Source organism: Nerophis lumbriciformis, linkage group LG06 (genome assembly GCF_033978685.3).
Source record: "Nerophis lumbriciformis linkage group LG06, RoL_Nlum_v2.1, whole genome shotgun sequence".
Lineage (NCBI taxonomy): Eukaryota > Metazoa > Chordata > Actinopteri > Syngnathiformes > Syngnathidae > Nerophis > Nerophis lumbriciformis.
Window position 1 is genome coordinate 27,562,915 of NC_084553.2, and position 19,573 is coordinate 27,582,487.

The 19,573-nt window shown below is 37.6% G+C and overlaps 1 protein-coding gene across 1 annotated transcript in view; it reads left to right on the forward strand.

Moving 5' to 3' along the window:
* The first annotated feature begins 1,107 nt into the window (after nt 1–1,107).
* LOC133608206 (polycystin-1-like protein 2) overlaps nt 1,108–19,573 on the forward strand; it is a 52,585-nt gene continuing 34,119 nt past the window's right edge. Inside the window, 14 exon segments of the mRNA XM_061963411.1 lie at nt 1,108–1,414; nt 2,351–2,509; nt 2,583–2,771; nt 7,081–7,185; nt 7,493–7,640; nt 10,575–10,807; nt 10,886–11,296; nt 11,368–11,489; nt 12,628–12,763; nt 13,028–13,226; nt 15,488–15,599; nt 15,672–15,813; nt 15,953–16,153; nt 17,603–17,745. Coding sequence (XP_061819395.1) covers nt 1,108–1,414; nt 2,351–2,509; nt 2,583–2,771; nt 7,081–7,185; nt 7,493–7,640; nt 10,575–10,807; nt 10,886–11,296; nt 11,368–11,489; nt 12,628–12,763; nt 13,028–13,226; nt 15,488–15,599; nt 15,672–15,813; nt 15,953–16,153; nt 17,603–17,745 — 2,607 coding nt within the window.

Genomic DNA, 19,573 nt, shown 5'->3' on the forward strand with positions numbered 1-19,573 from the left:
ATATGTAAATATCTGCCTCCGACACTAGCCACTAACATGTTTTAACAAATCATGAATTACTTTGCACCATGTTTGTACAAATAATAACTAATGTTAAATACAAAAGTCAACTCTCAAATGTTTTAATAAATCATGTCACACTTTGAACTGGACACCAAATCTGTTATCTGTTTCTTTGTCAGTTAGTGAAGACCAAGTCTTTAAAATATTTTCTTGGATTTTCTAATTCTATTTGAGTTTTGTCTCTCTTAGAATTAAAAATGTCGAGCAAAGCGAGACCAGCTTGCTAGTAAATAAATACAATTTAAAAAATAGAGGCAGCTCACTGGTAAGTGCTGCTATTTGAGCTATTTTTAGAACAGCCCAGCGGGCTACTCATCTGGTCCTTACGGGCTACCTGGTGCCCGCGTTGGTGACCCCTGCTGTACATGATATTTAGTTTGTCATTACAACATTTGGATTCAGTTGAGGGAGAAATCTCATAAAGCACTATATTATAATACTTAATAAATCAAATTTTACATGTTTTTTATAATTTAATTTATCTTTACAGTTCAACATACCATTGTATGTATGCTTTGTGAACGGATCTATTACGTGTTTTTTTTTTATTTAATTTAATTAATTAATTATTTTATTAAGCAATCTGTTTGATTGTTCCTTTACATGTGAAACATTGCCATTGTCTTCTGAGACAGTTTGATCATATTAACCATTTAGAGCAAGTCAAATGTAATGTTTACTATTAAACCCTATCAGGCTTGGCAACAAAAGATCCTCCAGAAGACAAATGAATGTCGTGTCTCGTGGGAGGTGAAATCGACATTTTATAACAGCACAGGCTGACAAGCGTATCTCTCTCTGCAGGTTGTGGAGCCATTAGTGACTATTGACAGTTGGCTTTTGTCGCCTTTCAGGACAGCCCTGTGCTTTTGTTTGTTGACGAGAGTTACATGCGCAATACAAAGGTAAGTAGCCATCAAGTAAACCAGTCAGACATGACCCTAAAGAGCTGGCCTTTTGTCACGGCCATTGACGTCATTGTCCTTTAAAGTCATTTTGTTACCAAACTGAGTGCAAGCAGTGTGCAGGTGCACAGCGGCAGAGATGGACCACTCTGTCTTGACTTTATTTGTTCTCCTCCTCAGCTCTACTTGTTTTGCTGTAGAGGAACCAGACACTCTCTTCTGCCCAAAACCCCAGGAACACTTTGATGGCTCCTGCTATGAGTTTGTTGGTCTGCAGCGTTCCTTCCTTAGTGCTCAAAATTGGTGCGAGCGAGGAGGAGGACACATAGCCTTCATCCTGAACAGCGAGACGCAGCAGTTCCTTCAGAAGCACTTAAGTTTGGAGAAGGACTGGTGGCTTGGATTGGCACCTGCTGCACCAAATCTCACTCTGGATGCCAATGAGGGTGAGAGCCATATTAACCTCAACATTAATTGTATAGATTTTTATGACACCTTTTGACTTGTTTATTGTGTTAGCAGCACTGAAAAGAGCAGAGTAAAAACAATAAATGTCAATAAAGTGAAATAATGCTTTAAGTTTATTTCGAACATGCATACAGTTACAACATGATACATCACAATTTCCAGCTTCTCTTTTCAACATGGAGAAGGAAGAAGCAGAGCATATTTAATCCTACCCTTTTTCCATTTAATAGCAATTACTAACACATTTATTCACTTAATGTTCTCAGTTTGTACACAACTTACTCCATAAATAATATATATAGCAAATTAAGTTGTAATTTACATAATGATATGAATAAGATTATCACATTTTCAATACATTCAACATGTTTATCATGATTCTTCTTCTTTGTACTTTGTAAACACTTGGAGTTTGAACAGTTTCTTAAACTGGAAAATAATAGAAATAGTAGAGCCAGCAGTTTTTGTAGTAATATGGGTCAAAATTACAAAACAGCACTGGTGATGTCAGGTTAATATAAAAATGTGTGGCCTATTTTAATAGTACAACTTTATTTGATAAACCGAAGTCAAAATCGCTGCCTGTTGTTGTCATTATCGCTTTGAACAGGTTCAACGTCGTTATAAGGATCTTGTTGATGTTTACCTGGGTCATACATTTGTGAAAGATTAGGCATAATGACAGATATTTCTCATTTATAATGTATTTGACTGGGCTTGCTGTCAATTTCCTTGATTTACTACCACCTCTTTATTGCCCTAAATAGAACACAAGTCATTAGCATTAACATGATCTACATCTGTATCATTATTCTGTTGTCAATAAGAGCTGCAAATAAACACTTTTCATAGTATTGATCATCTATCTCAATTAAGATAATGAATGTGTTTTTTTTTGCTCTCATCAATCCTAGTTTCTCTGGCATGGCTGGATGGCTCAGATGTCAGCTACGATAACTGGGAGGAAATACCCGATCCACAAGCAACCTGTGGACATATCCTGAAACAGTCAGGCTTCCAGTGGGAAGCATCAGACAACTGTAGCCAAGAACTTAACTTTGTCTGCCAGTTTGGTATATGAACACAAATACAACTTATTAAGTGTATGTTGTATCCAGTTATAAATGTTGTTTTGTTTATTCGCAGATTCCGGGAGATCTATTGCATGTGAAGGCCAGAATGTCACATTGCAGTGCGGCTCGGGTCAAGTCTTAGAGATAGTTGACAGCTTCTATGGTCGAAAAACAATTCACTACTGTAGGACCAAACTCACCGCCCCAGTCTTAACTCCTCAGGAGCAGTGCAGCTGGATAGATGTTATGGCCACTGTAAAGGGTATTTATTTGGACAAAAATGTACAATATTTGCACAAAATTACTTTTCATTGTCAAAGCAACAGCATGAAATTAGTTACTTTTAAGATCACAGTCCACGTGAAGTGACAATAGGATATGTGCATTTGATTTTCAACATGGTCAAAAGGTAAAGCCAAGCTAAAGCACGGACCTCCACCATGGCCGAATGCCAAACATGCCCACCTGACTGGTTTGTTTGAAAAATCATAACATGCAAGGTGAAGCTCAATCTACTTAATCTGTTGGTGACTCCCCCACTTGGTCATAATTAGAAGTGCTGCAACAATTAATCGATTAATCGATAAGAAAAAAAAGCTTAATTTTCTATTCTGTTGCTTTTTTAAATACTTTAATGAGTATAAATAATTAAAAAAATATCGTACTATATATGGTGTGCCCAGAACTTTAAATACGCGGACATAGTATCTTCACAGATGCTGCAAAAGAGTGCACAGGAGGGCGGTGGTGTGTGGGTGCCATGACCTGTGTGCCGGCGAACTGTTGAGTTTTTAAAAAATATATTATTAATGCACACATGTTAAAAGCGTAATTATTAGGCTGGGATCATGGCAAGCAGAAAAATAGTTGTTTATTTTAGCCATTTTCTCTAAAATACATATTGAGAGTATAAATTGTGTTTTGTCTGATTACTCAATTGATCAAACTAATTAATCAATAGATTATTAAATTACTAAAATAATAAATGCAGCTCGAATAATTTCTGCCGTCAAACAATGAATTTTTAAAATCAGATTAAATACAATTCAAAAGTGTGATTAATCGTGGTAAACTATTTGCTTGCATAATTTTGTCAGGTAATGTCGGTCTTGAACCTTAATATGCAGAGATGGCCGGCGTAGTGCAGGAAAACATGACTTTAATGTAAAAAAGGAAATAGTGCAACTGGTTAGTGCAGATTCAGGGAAAACAGGAACTAGGAAACAGGCAACAGGAAACAACCATCGAGCCATGACTGGAGGGTGAGGCAGGCATAAATAGCAGCCTGATTGGCAACTGCAACCAGGTGTACCAGGCTGCCAATCATGGACAGGTGAGGGAAACCAGCTCTCAGGGAGACATGCATGAAGTAGAACTAAAATAAGAGCGCTGACAGGAAATAAACAAACACAATCCAAACATAACCAAACCGTCAGTAACAATTCTGACAAATTTAAATGAACTAAAATGAAAAAGAAACCAATATTTTTGACACAAATGCAATTGTATTATCAGAATGTCATACACAAACATTGTTTTTCTGTTTTTCTTGAATGTACGTCATTTATCTGCTCAAATTTAGTAAAAGTTTTTGGGAGTATTTTGAAGTGAATTTTGCCAGCGAGCACACCAGTTGACTCACTCATCTTTGCACTGGCGTTTTCTATCCGGGCTACAGTACTCTGGAATTCCCTACCAGTAACAGTTAGAGATGCTACCTCAGTAGAAGCATTTAAGTCCCATCTTAAAACTCATTTGTATACTCTAGCCCAGTGATCCTCAACAGGCGGACCGCGGTCCATGTCCGGACTCAGCGACGTGTCCGTCCGGACCCAGCACGAATTATAGTAAAAAAAAAAAATGTTTTTATTCATTTTTATTTTTATTATTATAATTATAATTATTATAAAAAAATTTAATAATTGTATTCATCTGTGAGTCAACGTTCTTCGTTGTTTTTAGTCAAATATCTCCACGTTTCGTTTACACTTCTCGTGTCTCACTCACTCCGTCCCTCTCTTTCTCTCTCTCTCTCTCAGAGAGAGAGAGAGAGAGAGAGAGAGCGAGAGAACGCCACTCTGATTGCCTAATTCCGGGGTATGGGTTGTCATCTCGATCACAACGACGCGCTGATAGGCTGTTACCACCTGGGTCATACACATGTGCAGTGCACAGTGCATGGAACCTTTGTCTCGTATCGCTACTTCGCTAACTGTTCACTCGTCAGTCACTGAATGTGAATCAAATCACAATGGCATGCTCCAAGTTGGCTCAGGCTGGTAAAAGAAAGGTGGACAGGGAAAACCGACGTGTCAAGGAAGAATGGACAGAGCAATATGTTTTCATCCTAGCTACTGCAAGTACCAGACCAATGTGTCTAATATGCAACAGTACTGTTGCTCTGGTGAAAAGTGAAAATCTGAAACGTCACTATCTGAAAGAGCACCGTGAATTTGAAGAGACATTTCCTCATGATTCAGAGCTAAGAAAAAAAGTAATCACGAGGCTGAAAAAGTCATATGAAACATCAAGCAAGATTTTTGTTAAATCTATGACACAACAACAAATAGCAACGGAGCAGTAACGTGCGGTGAGGTTGATGGCTGGTGAGGCACTGACTTCATCACAGTCAGATTTACAAACATATGAACCCTAAAGAGTATCTTATTCACCATTTGATTGGCAGCAGTTAACGGGTTATGTTTAAAAGCTCATACCAGCATTCTTCCCTGCTTGGCACTCAGCATCAAGGCTTGGAATTGGGGGTTAAATCACCAAAAATGATTCCCGGGCGCAGCGCCACTGCTGCCCACTGCTCCCCTCACCTCCCAGGGGGTGATCAAGGGATGGGTCAAATGCAGAGGACACATTTTTTCAAAGTTCTTATTTATTTTTGTTTCAAAGAAAATATTTCATGTATTTTATTGGATATTTATTTTATTTTTGTTAATTTTAAGAAAATGTTAAACTACTTACCTCCTGCTACTATATAAGCTTGACCGATAATAAACGGACCCAGCCTGTTTAAAAAAAAACATTTGTGGACCTTCAAGATTTGTACTTGAGGACCCCTGCTCTAGCCTCTAAATAGACTCCTTTTTAGACCAGTTGATCTGCCGTCTCTCTTTTCTGCCTTCCGCCCTCTCCTGCGAGGAAAGGTTTTCAGGTGACCACAGATTAGTTTCCACGGAGGAGGCGCTAGGACCACTCTTCGTTGCATCAGTTGGTGATGTCTCTGCGCTGCCGACTTGTTTACATGCAAGAGTGCTGGCCTCCTTATGGACTGGACTCTCATGTTATTAACAGTATCCATTCGGTGTCTATTGTAGCTATCAATTATTTTAGTAATCGATTAATCTATTGATTACCTTGTTCAATTAATAGGGTAGTCTATCAATTAGTTTGTTTGATTAATCAAGTAATCAGATAAATTACACGTTTTAGCCTTAATGCGTATTTCAGGAAAAATAGTTGAAAAAAACGAACAATATCCGACTTGCCATTACCTTTTTTTTAAATGATCATCAACACTGAAATTGCACTTTTAGCATGTGTGTATTAATAAAAGTGATAAAACTAAATCTCTGTTGTTCGCCGCCACATGGATCACTGTACCCACACACCACAGCTCTCATTTGCACTCTATTGTAGCGGCCGTGGGGGGAATATGTCAGTGCATTTAGAGTTACGGGCACCCCTCATTAAATGTTAATCAAAGCAACAATAGAAATCAAAGCAGTTTTTTCTAATCGGTTTAATCGATTAATTGTTGCAGCCTGAGAATGCATTGACCTGATCACTGACCGTATAACAACCCACGCTGCCTTTCTGGTAAACATCAGCGGTTAAGGTGAAGGAGCATGTGCGGTCAAAATAAATTAGGTGATTAATCTCCGTATATGCATGATTAATGCAATATTTTGTTGTTATTATTTGCATGCGCTAATGTGTTAAGTGGCCACTCTATCCATCCATCCATCCATTTTCTACCGCTTATTCCCTTTGGGGTCGCGGGGGGCGCTGGAGCCTATCTCAGCTACAATCGGGCGGAAGGCGGGGTACACCCTGGACAAGTCGCCACCTCATCGCAGGGCCAACACAGATAGACAGACAACATTCACACTCACATCCACACACTAGGGCCAATTTAGTGTTGCCAATCAACTTATCCCCAGGTGCATGTCCCATACTTGGAAATTTGCTTCGCAGTACCGAGTAAGAGAGAATATGTATCTTGATTCATATGTCTTTCATTGTTGGAAAAATGAACAATAAAGAATCTTTGAAGTCATAATCAAGTAGACACAAGTAGTAAGACCAAAAAAATATGTAATTTCTTGTATCTTAACCTTTTTTTGGAACCTTGCCAAAATGGAAATTGATCGGGTGTTTTTTTTGCATAATTTTGCTAAATAGTTCGACCAAAGCACACTAACAAAACAATCCTTGCTTGCTTTGAACATAGTGACATAGTGGTTAGCATATAGCACAGTAAGAATTCATAAATATTCTTTAGGAAATATTTCAGAAATTAGCAGATCACCTTTTACTTGAACTTTGTGTCATTGCAGCCAGTTGCCATGGTCTGCAAGCGTGCCAAGCTGATGGGAAGCCTTACAGTGAACCCTGTCCTCTGTTGGGAAGTTACTTGTCTGTGGAATACCGCTGCAAAGATGGTAAGATACACCAAACTCACATCCTCCTTCTTCATACCTCACACATCACCATTTGATATAATAGCTTTTATAATGTCATTACAGTACAGCCTGGATGGCACTTGTCTGACTTTTCTTTGTTCATTCATCTAATGACTAGCCTGACTAGTGTAATTTGCATCTTTCACATTCTCTCCTCACATTTGGATGCTGCATGTTAGGAATTAAATCCTGCCAATACAAAACACACCATAAAATGGCATAATGCCAGAGTTTGGAAATTCAGTTGGAAATATATTTATACTTGATAAATGTGATTCCCTCACAGGACTCCACCTGCTGATAAGTAAACTGGCGGCAGTGTTTGATAATGTCACTATTACTGTCAAGTGGCTGCTGAATCCATATGAGGGAAACCTTACATGTGCTCTGAATGCTGGAGATGGACATACCATTGATCCCTATAGCCCAGAAGAGTAAGCAACAATTTGTATTATTGCATGAATGTTGGATCAGAGGCATTAACAGGTTTTAAGGACAGGGGAGGTTTAGCCCCCTGAAGATGCACAGGATGTGAACTAACAAAGACTAAACAAGTATTCGTTATTTCAGTATTATTATTTTAGTCCGTCTTTTTAATACAGCAACAAACACGTGAAGTGAGCGGAAACTGATAAATTTATGATCATAGTTTAACTAAATGATTGTTATAAGATGTGGTTATTTATTTAAAGTCATACTACAACCATATCAAATTTGTCATCAATTTTTTGTTAAAAAAAAAAAATACATATTTAGGGGGCGTAAGGGGGACCTGTGATGATTTTAATCTGCATTTAAGACACTACCTCGAGGTCTAGATCAGTGATTATCCAACTGTGATACACATGTGATACACATACTACTAGTGGTACAAGGGCTCCATCTAGTGATACGCCAAAGAACTTACTAATAAAATATTTAAACACAGTGTTACTGTTCCAACTGTGTGTAAAGTTACAGTGGCCAAAAATATACTTCTTAAATAAAACCCCTGCCTTGTTTTTTATTGAATATTTGGGCCTACTATGCTACTTTATTTTAACTTTGGTCATCATTATGGTAGTACTTGGAGAGCCAAGTGTTTTCTGCGGTGGTACTCGGTGAGGCAGCACGGTGGAAGAGGGGTTAGTGCGTCTGCCTCACAAAACGAAGGTCCTGAGTAGTCGTGAGTTCCATCCTGGCCTCGGGATCTTTCTGTGTGGAGTTTGCATGTCCTCCCCGTGACTGCGTGGGTTCCCTCTGGGTACTCCGGCTTCCTCCCACCTCCAAAGACATGCACCTGGGGATAAGTTGATTGAAAACACTAAATTGGCCCTAGTGTGTGAATGTGAGTGTGAATGTTGTCTGTCTATCTGTGTTGGCCCTGCGATGAGATGGCGACTTGTCCCGGGTGTACCCCGCCTTCCGCCCGATTGTAGCTGAGATAGGCTCCAGCACCCCCCGCGACCCCGAAGGGAATAAGCGGTAGAAAATGGATGGAGGGATGGGGTACTCGGTGAGAAAAGTTTGAGAACCACTAGTCCAGATCAGGGGTCCCCAAACTACGGCTTGCGGGCCGGATACAGCCCGCCAGCGTCCAAAATCCGGCCCGCGGGAAGTCCCAAGTTAAAAAAAAAAAAAAAAGTTTATTTAATTATTTAATTGTTATTATTATTATTTTTAATCTGTCCTTTCTAGTCCATTTTCTACCGCTTGTTACTCTCGGTGTCTCCTAGCCACTCAGGCAAATCATATTGTCTAAAAATGCATTTTCCCATCGATAACGTGACTTCATCGCGCTTGTGCCGCTGTGTCGGGCGAGCGTGCAGCAAGTGCGCGCTCTTTCAGTCAATTAGTGCGCGAGGAATATACATACACACATATATATATATATATATATATATATATATACAAAGTCCGGCCCCGGCCAAATTGTTTTAACCCAATGCGGCCCCCGAGTCAAAAAATGTGGGTACCCCTGGTCTAGATGATATTTATTGAATATGCTTTGGTGGAAATTTTGCGTAAATTATGCTCCACAGTCACATTAATATTCTACTTTCTAAGTATTTCTGCAAGATGTTAGTTTGTGGAAGCGTTCCCAGGTTGCAAATGAAACACCGAACCACCCTCTTTGAAAGTACCATAATTTATCTTATGAAAATGTCGACTGTTAAATATATACCTTGTAAACTAAATGTATTGCTATTTTTCCCAGACATAGTTGAAAATAAGCTCAATAAACAATACAGTCAACCAGTCACAACATTAGGGACATCTGCACACTCCCAGATCGATACAAAGCTGCATAGAAAACATCTGTTTTTAACAATAAATAATCAAATAATACTTTATCATACCTTCTCTTGTGCTTCCTCAAACTAAGATAGGCCTAATACAGAGATCAACCCCCTCTGGCTGAGAGCTTCACTTAATGTATGTCCAAATAAGTATGTGCACCTCGCTGTGATGAACGTAGCCAGACTGCAAAACCCCACGAGCAGAGGCATCCCAAATTGTGTGCAAGCTCACGTTCAAAGGCATCAAACTTATGATTTGATGCTTTGACATTGTTTAACACAAATATTCAACATTGCAACAACATTTGTAAGTCAGAAAAGGTGAAAATCATCATAAGTCCCCTTTTCGTATGTAAGTACGTTCACCTCGCTGTGATGTCACAACGTAGCCAGACTGCAAAACTCCACGGTCAGAGGCATCTAAAACTGTGTGCAAGCTCACGCCCAAAAGCATTAAACTTATGATTTGATGCTTTGACGTTGTTGAACACAAAATCCAACATTGTAACAACATTTACAGATCATAAAAGGAAAAAATGATCATAGATCCCCTTTAAAATTATGTTAGGGAGACCCTAGTATCGGCCAATCTATTGCATTGGCATCTATGTTAGCATAGATATTGTAGTAAGTAGACACACAATGTATCAATAACTTTAAAATATCATTTCCAGCTTTCACTTACTTTGGTAGAGAGGTATTATTTTCTAAAATACTTCTAAATTCATACAAATACATCTTAAAAGCTATATCAAAAACATGTCTTAACAAAGTTAAAATGTTTGAATTATTTGCCAATTTTAAAGACGGTTTCAGGTTGTGGTTGTTGTTTACACAATTACAAGTTGTATTGACTACCAGCACACTGTGAGCTAATATTCGGACTAGAACCAAAAATAGAGTGCAATTCTACACTACTGCAACTGTGCACAATAACAAACATATACTACCTGTATATAGTAAAATCAAAACAGTATATTATTTTTTTTGCAAAGGCAGAATTGCTGTATTTTGACATTGTCTTGTAGAGGAGTAACAAGTGGAGTATAGATAGTGGCCACTTAGAACTCACTTTACACTTTCTAATAGGACTGAAAGCACAGTAATGCACACGTTCAAAACACCTGGACTTTTTGTGGTCACGGTGGAGTGTTCCACCAGTGATTGGCATGTGACGGCTCAAAAGTCCATAACAGTTCAGGAGCCTGTGGGTCAGTTTGGTGACATCAAGTGCTATAGCACCAACACATCAGAAGGTGGCACTAACTGCACCTTGTTCTATGGCGGAGGGCCTGTTGAAGTCCAGGTCACAGTAGAGGCAGGTGAGTCTGGTTTAAAATGCAGATCACACTCTCATTATACAACTGTGTGATCAAGTTGTTTTGTTTTGTTCTAAATAGGTACACATGTTACCTATGTGCTTCAATATAAGGACATTTTACTTGCAAACTCAATGGCTGAGCAAGGGATCACGGCGCACAACATTACGCTGAATGCAAATACAGTGGAAAAGCTGGGGCGTGGCTGTAACAACCTCACTTTGACCGCCTCCAACAATGTCACAACCCAGACGGTGTCCACCGAGTTTCAGTTGTGTCTACTGGAGACGGTGGAGGGTCTGCAAGCCTCAGTGATAGCAGAGGACGGCCAGTGTCCCGACTCCACTGATCTCAATATTAGTGTCTCACTGGAGCGAGGAGCCCCTGTGCGACTTCTCTTCACGCTGACTGCGGGCAATGACAGTCACTCTGAGACAAGAGAGATGCTCAATGGAAGCTCACAAACGTATACCTTTGGTAGCCCAGTGGAAGGTACTGTACTTGCAAGTTGATGGCATTCATAACCATACACAACACCCCTAAATACTAACTTTTGGTTACAGAATTGTTCAGTTTAAATGTGCAAGCTGTGAACGCCTTCTCAGCCTCTGATTTTAATGTGAGCCTGGATCAAATATTCCTGGCCTGCAAGAACTACTCAGACTCTGGAAACCAGGTATGCATTGTACAACATTAGTAATAAGTAATACCTCAATTTAGGAACTTAGTTGGTTTTGTGTTGGAGCTTTTAACTCAAAACACTTGTATCTCAAAACAACTTTGCCCATTGAAATAAACTTAAAACAATTTAATCGGCCCGATTTGGCCTTCCCAAAACACCATCATTTTGACAATTAACATTCCTTTTAAAAAGAAAAACGTTTTATATGAGAAATATTGTTAAAAAACAAAAAATCAATAAAATATAATGTACTACAAGCAACTACAGTATTTTATGAGATAATGTAATCATAATGTACAGCATTTACCTTGGAGTGGACTTCAACTGTATCTCCTTCAGGCTGCTTCTCTGTCAAACACACCATCAGCAGCTTCTTAATCTTTTCATGGATAAATATCTGCTGTTTAGATATTATTTTAACATTCTTGTCTGGCTTTTTTGACTCATTGTGCTTCAGTATGGTGCAGACAAGCAGTGCTTTGTTTCAACTGCTTCACAAAGTTAGCTAGCCACATCATAGGTCATGATTTAGATTATTTCTTTCTTTAATTTAATGAATATCATCCACTTCTTCTTCTTTGCACTGTCCTTCACATTCGCTTTCTTGGTTCCAATGGTTGGAAAAACAAAAATATGTCCATCTTTAGCTTTAAGCTAATGCTTGTCAGTAAGACCGAATGTTTTTGTCGGATCTTACAGGGTTCACTGTGATATTTACTACGCCAACTAATGGCGGGGATGTTTGTAACTCAATTTTGTTTTTGCTACTTAAAGCATAAAAATTAGTTGAGAGACAGTTTTTATCTCAAAACACTATTAAATCATCTGGGCACACTCATGTTGAAGTATAAATAGTTACACAATCACATGCACAATCAATTAAGAACCAAAACAAGAGTTGTAACGCAAGTGTTTTTATTGAGTCTTAAATATGGTTTTAAGGGAGATGTGTATAATATTAGAAACAGTTATATAGTGCAAACGAAAACCCACAAACATGTTTCAATTCTCTGACAGTGTCAGTCTGAACTGTTTATTATTATGTTTTTAAACAATTTTTGTACTAGTTATTATCATGAATTTACTATAAAATCCTACATGTAAACGTTTCCTTAACCAAACACTGTATTTTCATGTGTAGAGTGTTGGTGACTCTTACAACTTGAGAGTCAACACATCTGTCGAGTCTGTGGCTGACTACACCAATGATGTCACTCTCACGGTTCATGGAGATGCATCATTGCCCAGCAAAGGAATTAAATACAAGTGGGATTGTAGTAAGTGCAATTGCTTCATCGTTCTGGTTGAGTTTAGTAACAAATAAACTTTGTCATCGTATCTCAAGTCACTGGAGGGATGGTAATCAAGCTACAATACACATTAAATAGGTTTTAAACTTTTAATTATCATTAGTTATAGTTGTTCAGTCCTTTCCTTGGTAATAAAAACACACTTAAAAGTTGTGACTTGAACTTGATAGTTTCCAGAAATTGTGTGTACTACAATTCACTTTTGTCTCACTTGTTTTTCCATTCCTGCAGGAGGGGATTGCAAATGTAGAAACCAAAAAAATGATGAAACTCATGTGATTGACAAACAATGCCTTCCGAATCCATTTGAGATGGCTGTGTACACTGTGACTGTGAAAAAAACAGCCTGGTTTAGGAAATGGGTCAAACTGGCCTCCGCCTCAAAGTGCATCACCGTTGTTCCAAAAGAATTCCAAAATGTCACCATCAGGTAAAAAGTTGCTATTTAGAACTACATTACTGATAGGGATAGGACAAAATTGTCCGATTTATCAATTGTAAATATTTTGAATTGATAAGATTGGAGAGCCTCTGAGCTTTTGTTTTGCATGCTATTGTTGTACTGAGCATGCTCTTCAGGGAGTCTACGTTGTGGAGGTAAACAATTATAAACATGTGTAGTATAAGATCTGTTGCGCAAATAAATACATAATAAATAATTTGAATAAATAGGTGAACGACTAAAACTAGATTTTCGCAAATGAACATAATTTAAAATCCTGTAAGTGTTGGATTATGAGTGCAATTGTAGCTCATCTTTACATAGCTGGTGAGTATTAACAAATTCAAGATGGCTCTTTGAAGGGAATCGGATATTGAGGAGCTGTTACTTTCAAAGAGCCATTGAAATGACTGGCTTGTTATTATATTTAGTTTTTTTTTCCACCTGTTTTTTAAATCAAGGAAGCAATCAATAATAGCAATTGTAAGATAGTATATGGATCAGATGAATTTAAATGTACACAAGTATTACTCTATTGGTGATAATTATTCAGAAATATTTTCTAGAAATGTATTTCATAAAATGGTGCCATATTTTTAGACAGTGACTTAACAATATAAAAAACTTTATTGCACGAGAGCATTTTAATGATACAGAAAAAATACACAAATAATAAGTAAGAATAAAATGCATGAATGGATATACAAAACCCAAAACCAGTGAAGTTGGCACATTGTGTAAATCGTAAATAAAAACAGAATAAAATGATTTGCAAATCCTTTTCAACTTATATTCAATTGAATAGACTGCAAAGACAATATATTTAATGTTCAAACTGAGAAACTTAATTTTTTTTTGCAAATAATCATTAACTTAGAATTTAATGGCAGCAGCACATTGCAAAAAAGTTGGCACACTTTCCTTGTAACAACACTTAGTAAACTATTTGGGAATTGAGGAGACCAATTTTTGAAGCTTTACAGGTGGAATTATTTCCCCTTCTTGCTTGATGTACAGCTTAAGTTGTTCAACAGTCCAGGGTCTCTGTTATTGTATTTTACGCCTCATAAGGCCAGTCTAGTACCAGAACTATTTTTCTATGAAGCCACACTGTTGTAACACGTGCAGAATGTATTTTCAGTGTTTTCTGAAGGGTTCTTGAGCCCATGTGGTGGTATCCTTTACACACTGATGTCTGTTTTTGATGCAGTAGTGTCTGAGGTATCGAGGGTCATAGGCATTCAATGTATATTACGCTCACGTGCAGTGATTTCTACAGATTCTCTGGACCTTTTGATGATACTGAACGTTAAGTATCTCGTCTTTGCAGTGTATTCAATTGAATATAGGTTGATTACTTGCTTGCATAATTAGAATTTGCTTAAAGGGGAACTGCACTTTTTGGGGGGTATTTTACCTATCGTTCACAATCATAATGAAAGAAAAGAAGACAAGTTTTTTTCTTCCTTTTGCAGTCTAACATAAAAATTGGCTTGTTCTTGGTGGCTAGCAATGCAGCTAATGGGAGCAATCAACTGTCCCTCTAAATCCCTTTAAAAATGCATTCAAAAACCGTGAACAATACTTCATTTAGGTTCTGTAACCTGTATAATAATCAAACTGCAGCAACATTGTTATTGTAAGAGTGAAAACTGAGGAACTATTTTTCTGTCATAGTAACACATCGGCGTCCTTTAGTATTAGCCGTAAAATCTAACTACGGCGAGAGATACGCTAGCTTCTAAGTCAGCACGAAATGCGTTTGAATTTATAATGCACAACACTGTGATAGGACACCAATCTGTACTGACTAAAACACATCCATCCATTTTCTACTGCTTGTCCCTTTCGAGGTGGCGGGGGGGTGCTGGAGACTATCTCAGCTGCATTCGGGCGGAAGTCGGGTTCCCCACCCCATCGCAGGCCCAAAACAGATAGACAGACAACATTCACACTCAAAAATCCATCAATCTAAATGTATTTATATAGCTCTTAATCACAAGTGCCTAAAAGGACTTCACAAACCACACCATCATCTTCGAATCTAAACCCACATCCGCAAGAAAAATCTCAACCCAATGGGAACAATGACAAAGCTTGGGAGGGACCACAGACGTGGAGAACTCAACCCCCAACCGCCCCCTACCTCCAAAACAATTTCTCAGTCATTATTTGCAATTGTGTATTTGACTATGAACACTGTTGACAATAATATTTTGCTATTTGGTGACTTTTCTTTATGATCACAGCTGTGATAACTGCATTTCAATTAATGTGCGCCAAACTGTAAAGTTGAAACTGAACTGTGAGAAGACATGCCCAGATGTGGATTGGTACCTTGAAGATCCAAAGCCATTAAAGGTCAGGCACTTTTCTAAATGCGTAAGATGGCTCTGTTGAATGAATGCAGTAAGTTATTTTCTCCTATACAAGGGTGAACGTAAAACCTGCTACTCGCAAGAAGGAAGAAAGCCACTGATGAAGGAGCAGGAAGGCAACACTAAATTCCTTGTTAAAAGTCAACAGCTGACATATTCAAGGGATAATTTGCTTAACATCACTGTTATTGCTCAAGGTGTGTTTTCATTCATATCTTTTTCGGTTTTGGGGTGCAGTAGATTTCATTTACACACAAGAGGTGACCACCAGCACAAGGTGTTGCAGTATGAAAGCAACTCTGGACGTGAAACTTTTTTGTGTCTTTGTTCAACCAGGAACATCGGACTTAGGTTATGCCAGGTATACACTGCCAATACCAGATCCAGAGCCAACAACTCAAGCCCCTGCAGACCCTCACCCCCCAACTTGTAGCATCTCTCCACCATCAGGCACTGTGCTTGATGCGTTTGATATCACCTGCCAAGCAAGTTCCTTCTGTTCTTCAGGCTGTCTTTATTGTTTCAAGACAAACACGGGTGAGAACATGCAATACATTATTAATTTCACGTGTGTTGGGGGCCTATGGTGATTTTGGTCTTTTCTGACTTATGAATGTTGTTACAATGTTGGACAATGTTAAACAATACCAAAGCATCAAAGCATAAGGTTCATGCATTTAGGAAATTAGTTGTGGATGCCTCTGAAAGTTTTGTTTTGGAGTCTGAGTACGTTGCGACATCACAGTGAGGTGGACATACGTACTTATTTGGACATTACGTAAAGCCATCAGCCCAGTGCCGGCCCAAGCCTCCATGGGGCCCTAAGCAAAATGTGATTTTGGGGCCCTCTATTTCTGCCAATAATATATAAATAATATATAAACTCATTGCGGCTCTGGCAGTGTTGTTTACATTATCCTATTGTCAGCCTGGCATGTCTTTACAAATGACATGTCATTTATAAAGATATGGGGGTGGCCCAGTTAAGAACATAAATAATACCAATGAATGAACGAATGATGTCCAGAGTGCCACATATGGTTCCTAATCTTAAAATGTAGAAAACATTCAGCTACAAGAGTGGCCTGGGGTTGAACAGTCCAAGTGATAAAGCTTTGTATTTACAGTAAAAGTGTCATCTTGTCTCATCAGTCTTGTACATATTAGTCTTTAATTACTAGTTTATATTTTTAGTTAATTGTTCATATTTAATGTTTACTTTGTACAAAGAGAGCGCAGTCTACTAAAGTTAAATTCCATGTGTGTTAAACATAACTGGACAATAAAGCTGATTCTGATTCACTTTATTATTTTTGGTAACAAAAACCTGAAACAGCAATGTGCAAAAATGTTGACCTAAAATTGTGTTTTTGTACAATAATATATCTTTGATCATTTAGAAATCATCAGTCAGACTCGTACATGCAAAAAATAAAAAATAATAATTTTTTGTTAATTGCTTTTGGGGGCCCCCTGGTGGCCGCGGGGCCCTAAGCAAGCGCTTAGTACGCTTATGCCTTGGGCCGGCTCTGCATCAGCCAAAGGTGAAAGAGTTCTGTATTAGGCCAGCTGAGTTTGAGGGAACACAGGAATGTAGGATACATTTTTATTTTCCTTTAATCTTGGCATGCGCATAATAACACAGACGTGTGACATGCAGTGAGGCTATATATTTACACAGTGTACATTTTCAAATGATAAATTATGATCCTTTTGAAGAGGAGCGTGGTTTCATTTGCAATCGGGGAATTTCTCCACAAACCAAAATCTTGCAGACAGACTAAAAAAAAAAGCAGCTTAAAATCATCATAGATCCCCTTTGACAATCACTTTGCAAAAGTGAGTTCACAAAGAAAGAAGTATAGGAAAAGGAGTTTAATCAAGCAAATCAAGTAAAGAAAATCACTTAATTTTTTCAGACTGCATGATTAGCTGTATACAAATGAATAAACAACTAACTTCTTAACCATCAAATTTGTCTTGAAGGCAAACATCTGCGCTGCAGTAATACTGAAGTTGTGAAATCTATCTTATTGCCCATCGGAGACGAGAAGAACAATTACAATCTGTCCCTTGTGGTGACTGTGAAAAATGAAGATAAGGAAGTAACCACGACTGTCCACGCTCAGGTTTGTCATCCGTATAATCAGCTCGGAAACTTGGTCAAGCATGGTCATATTTTGATCATGCTTAACAAAATTACGTTAAGATACATCATCTCACAAATAAACATGTCAAAAAAGGAATAGGAAAAAGAATAACTTAGAAATTATAAAGCTAGAAACTAGAAAGGCATATCTTTATGAGGTGGCAAATGTAAAAGTTCAGTATCACTTTTCTAGCAGATATGTTTCTCACATTGAGCTCATTTTCCTCACATTTAACTCATTTTCATTATTTATAATTTAAACTGATTGTTGACTCTAAATGTTTTATCTTAATGTTAAATCTAAATATACATGTTGAATCTAAATGTTAAATCTAAATGTTTAATCTAAATCTAAATGTTAAATCTAAATGTTAAATCTAAACCTAAATGTTCATTGTAATTATAAATATTAAATCTAAACCTAAATCTAAATGTTAAATCTAAATCTTGAATCTAAATGTTGTATCTAAATATTTAATCTAAACCTAAATATTAAATCTAAATATTTAACTGTTAAATCTAAATGTTCTATGTAAATATAAATATTAAATATTAAACCTAAATCTGAATGTTAAATCTAAATTTAAATGGTAAATCTAAACCTTAATGTTGACTCTAAATATGAATGTTAAATCTAAATCTTGAATCTAAATCTAAATGTTAAACCTAAATCTAAATGCTATCCTTAAATCTAAATCTAAATTTTACATGTAAATCTTAAATCTAAATGTGAGCGCTAAATGGTAAATCCAAATGTTGGATCTAAATTTAAATGTTAAATCGAAATCTAATTCTTAAATCTAACTCTAAATGTGAGCGCTAAATCTCTTGCCAAATGTAAAGATGAATATTCATAGAATGCCAATTTTCCACTGCTAGGACTCTCAACCACATATCTGCCTCTCAGTGCACAACTCTCCAATATTTTTCTAACTGCAGAAGAAGAAAACATGACGAATGATTAATGACATTAATGACAACAAAGATGCATATTGTTAAAAATGTTCCAGCTCCAAATGTGTATGGTGTGTTGCATACAGACATATTTGAAAACAAGACGCTTAAACAGCCGATCGCTTCACTTTCGTGTTTGACAATGAATTGAATTTATTCTTACACCAGACAGTGTGCATGAATACATCTATTTCTATTTATATGTGTCTTTCATCATTTCGCTGTTACTTTAATGATTGTGTCACATATGAACATTACTCTGCTGTAAACAAGGCAATCACTGTCATGCGCAGTTGCTGCAGCAGCAAGTTGACACACTTGCTTTGGCTCTGTTCAAAAGAATATGTCTTATGTGTGAGCTAAATTAGACTTCACATCTCAGCGAGCCAGGACATGCCCACAACTCAGACGGCGGTTCTGTGTCGTGTTGCGAGGTGCAAGGACAAAGGTGGAAAAGTAACATAATAAAAGGCGCATATCGGCATGCGCCGTATCCGAACCTCTGACCAAATGATGACTTCACAATCGGTACGATCTTGTTTTTACCATTTAGCTCACAATTAGAACATAATCGATTCAAAGCGAGCAATGTAATGTTCATACATATATGTGACACAATCATGAAGTAACTTATGAAAGACACATACAAACAGAAATATATATATTCATTCAGACTGCATGCCTTGGTGTAAGAATCAATTCCATTAACTGTCAAACGCGGAAGTTAAATAATCAACTGTTTAAGCGTCTTATTTTCAAATATGTTTAGAGCTGTAACATTTTTAGCAATATGCAACTTTCAGTGATGGGCAGTAACAAGCTACATGTAGCTAAGCTACAGTTTCCAGTAGCTT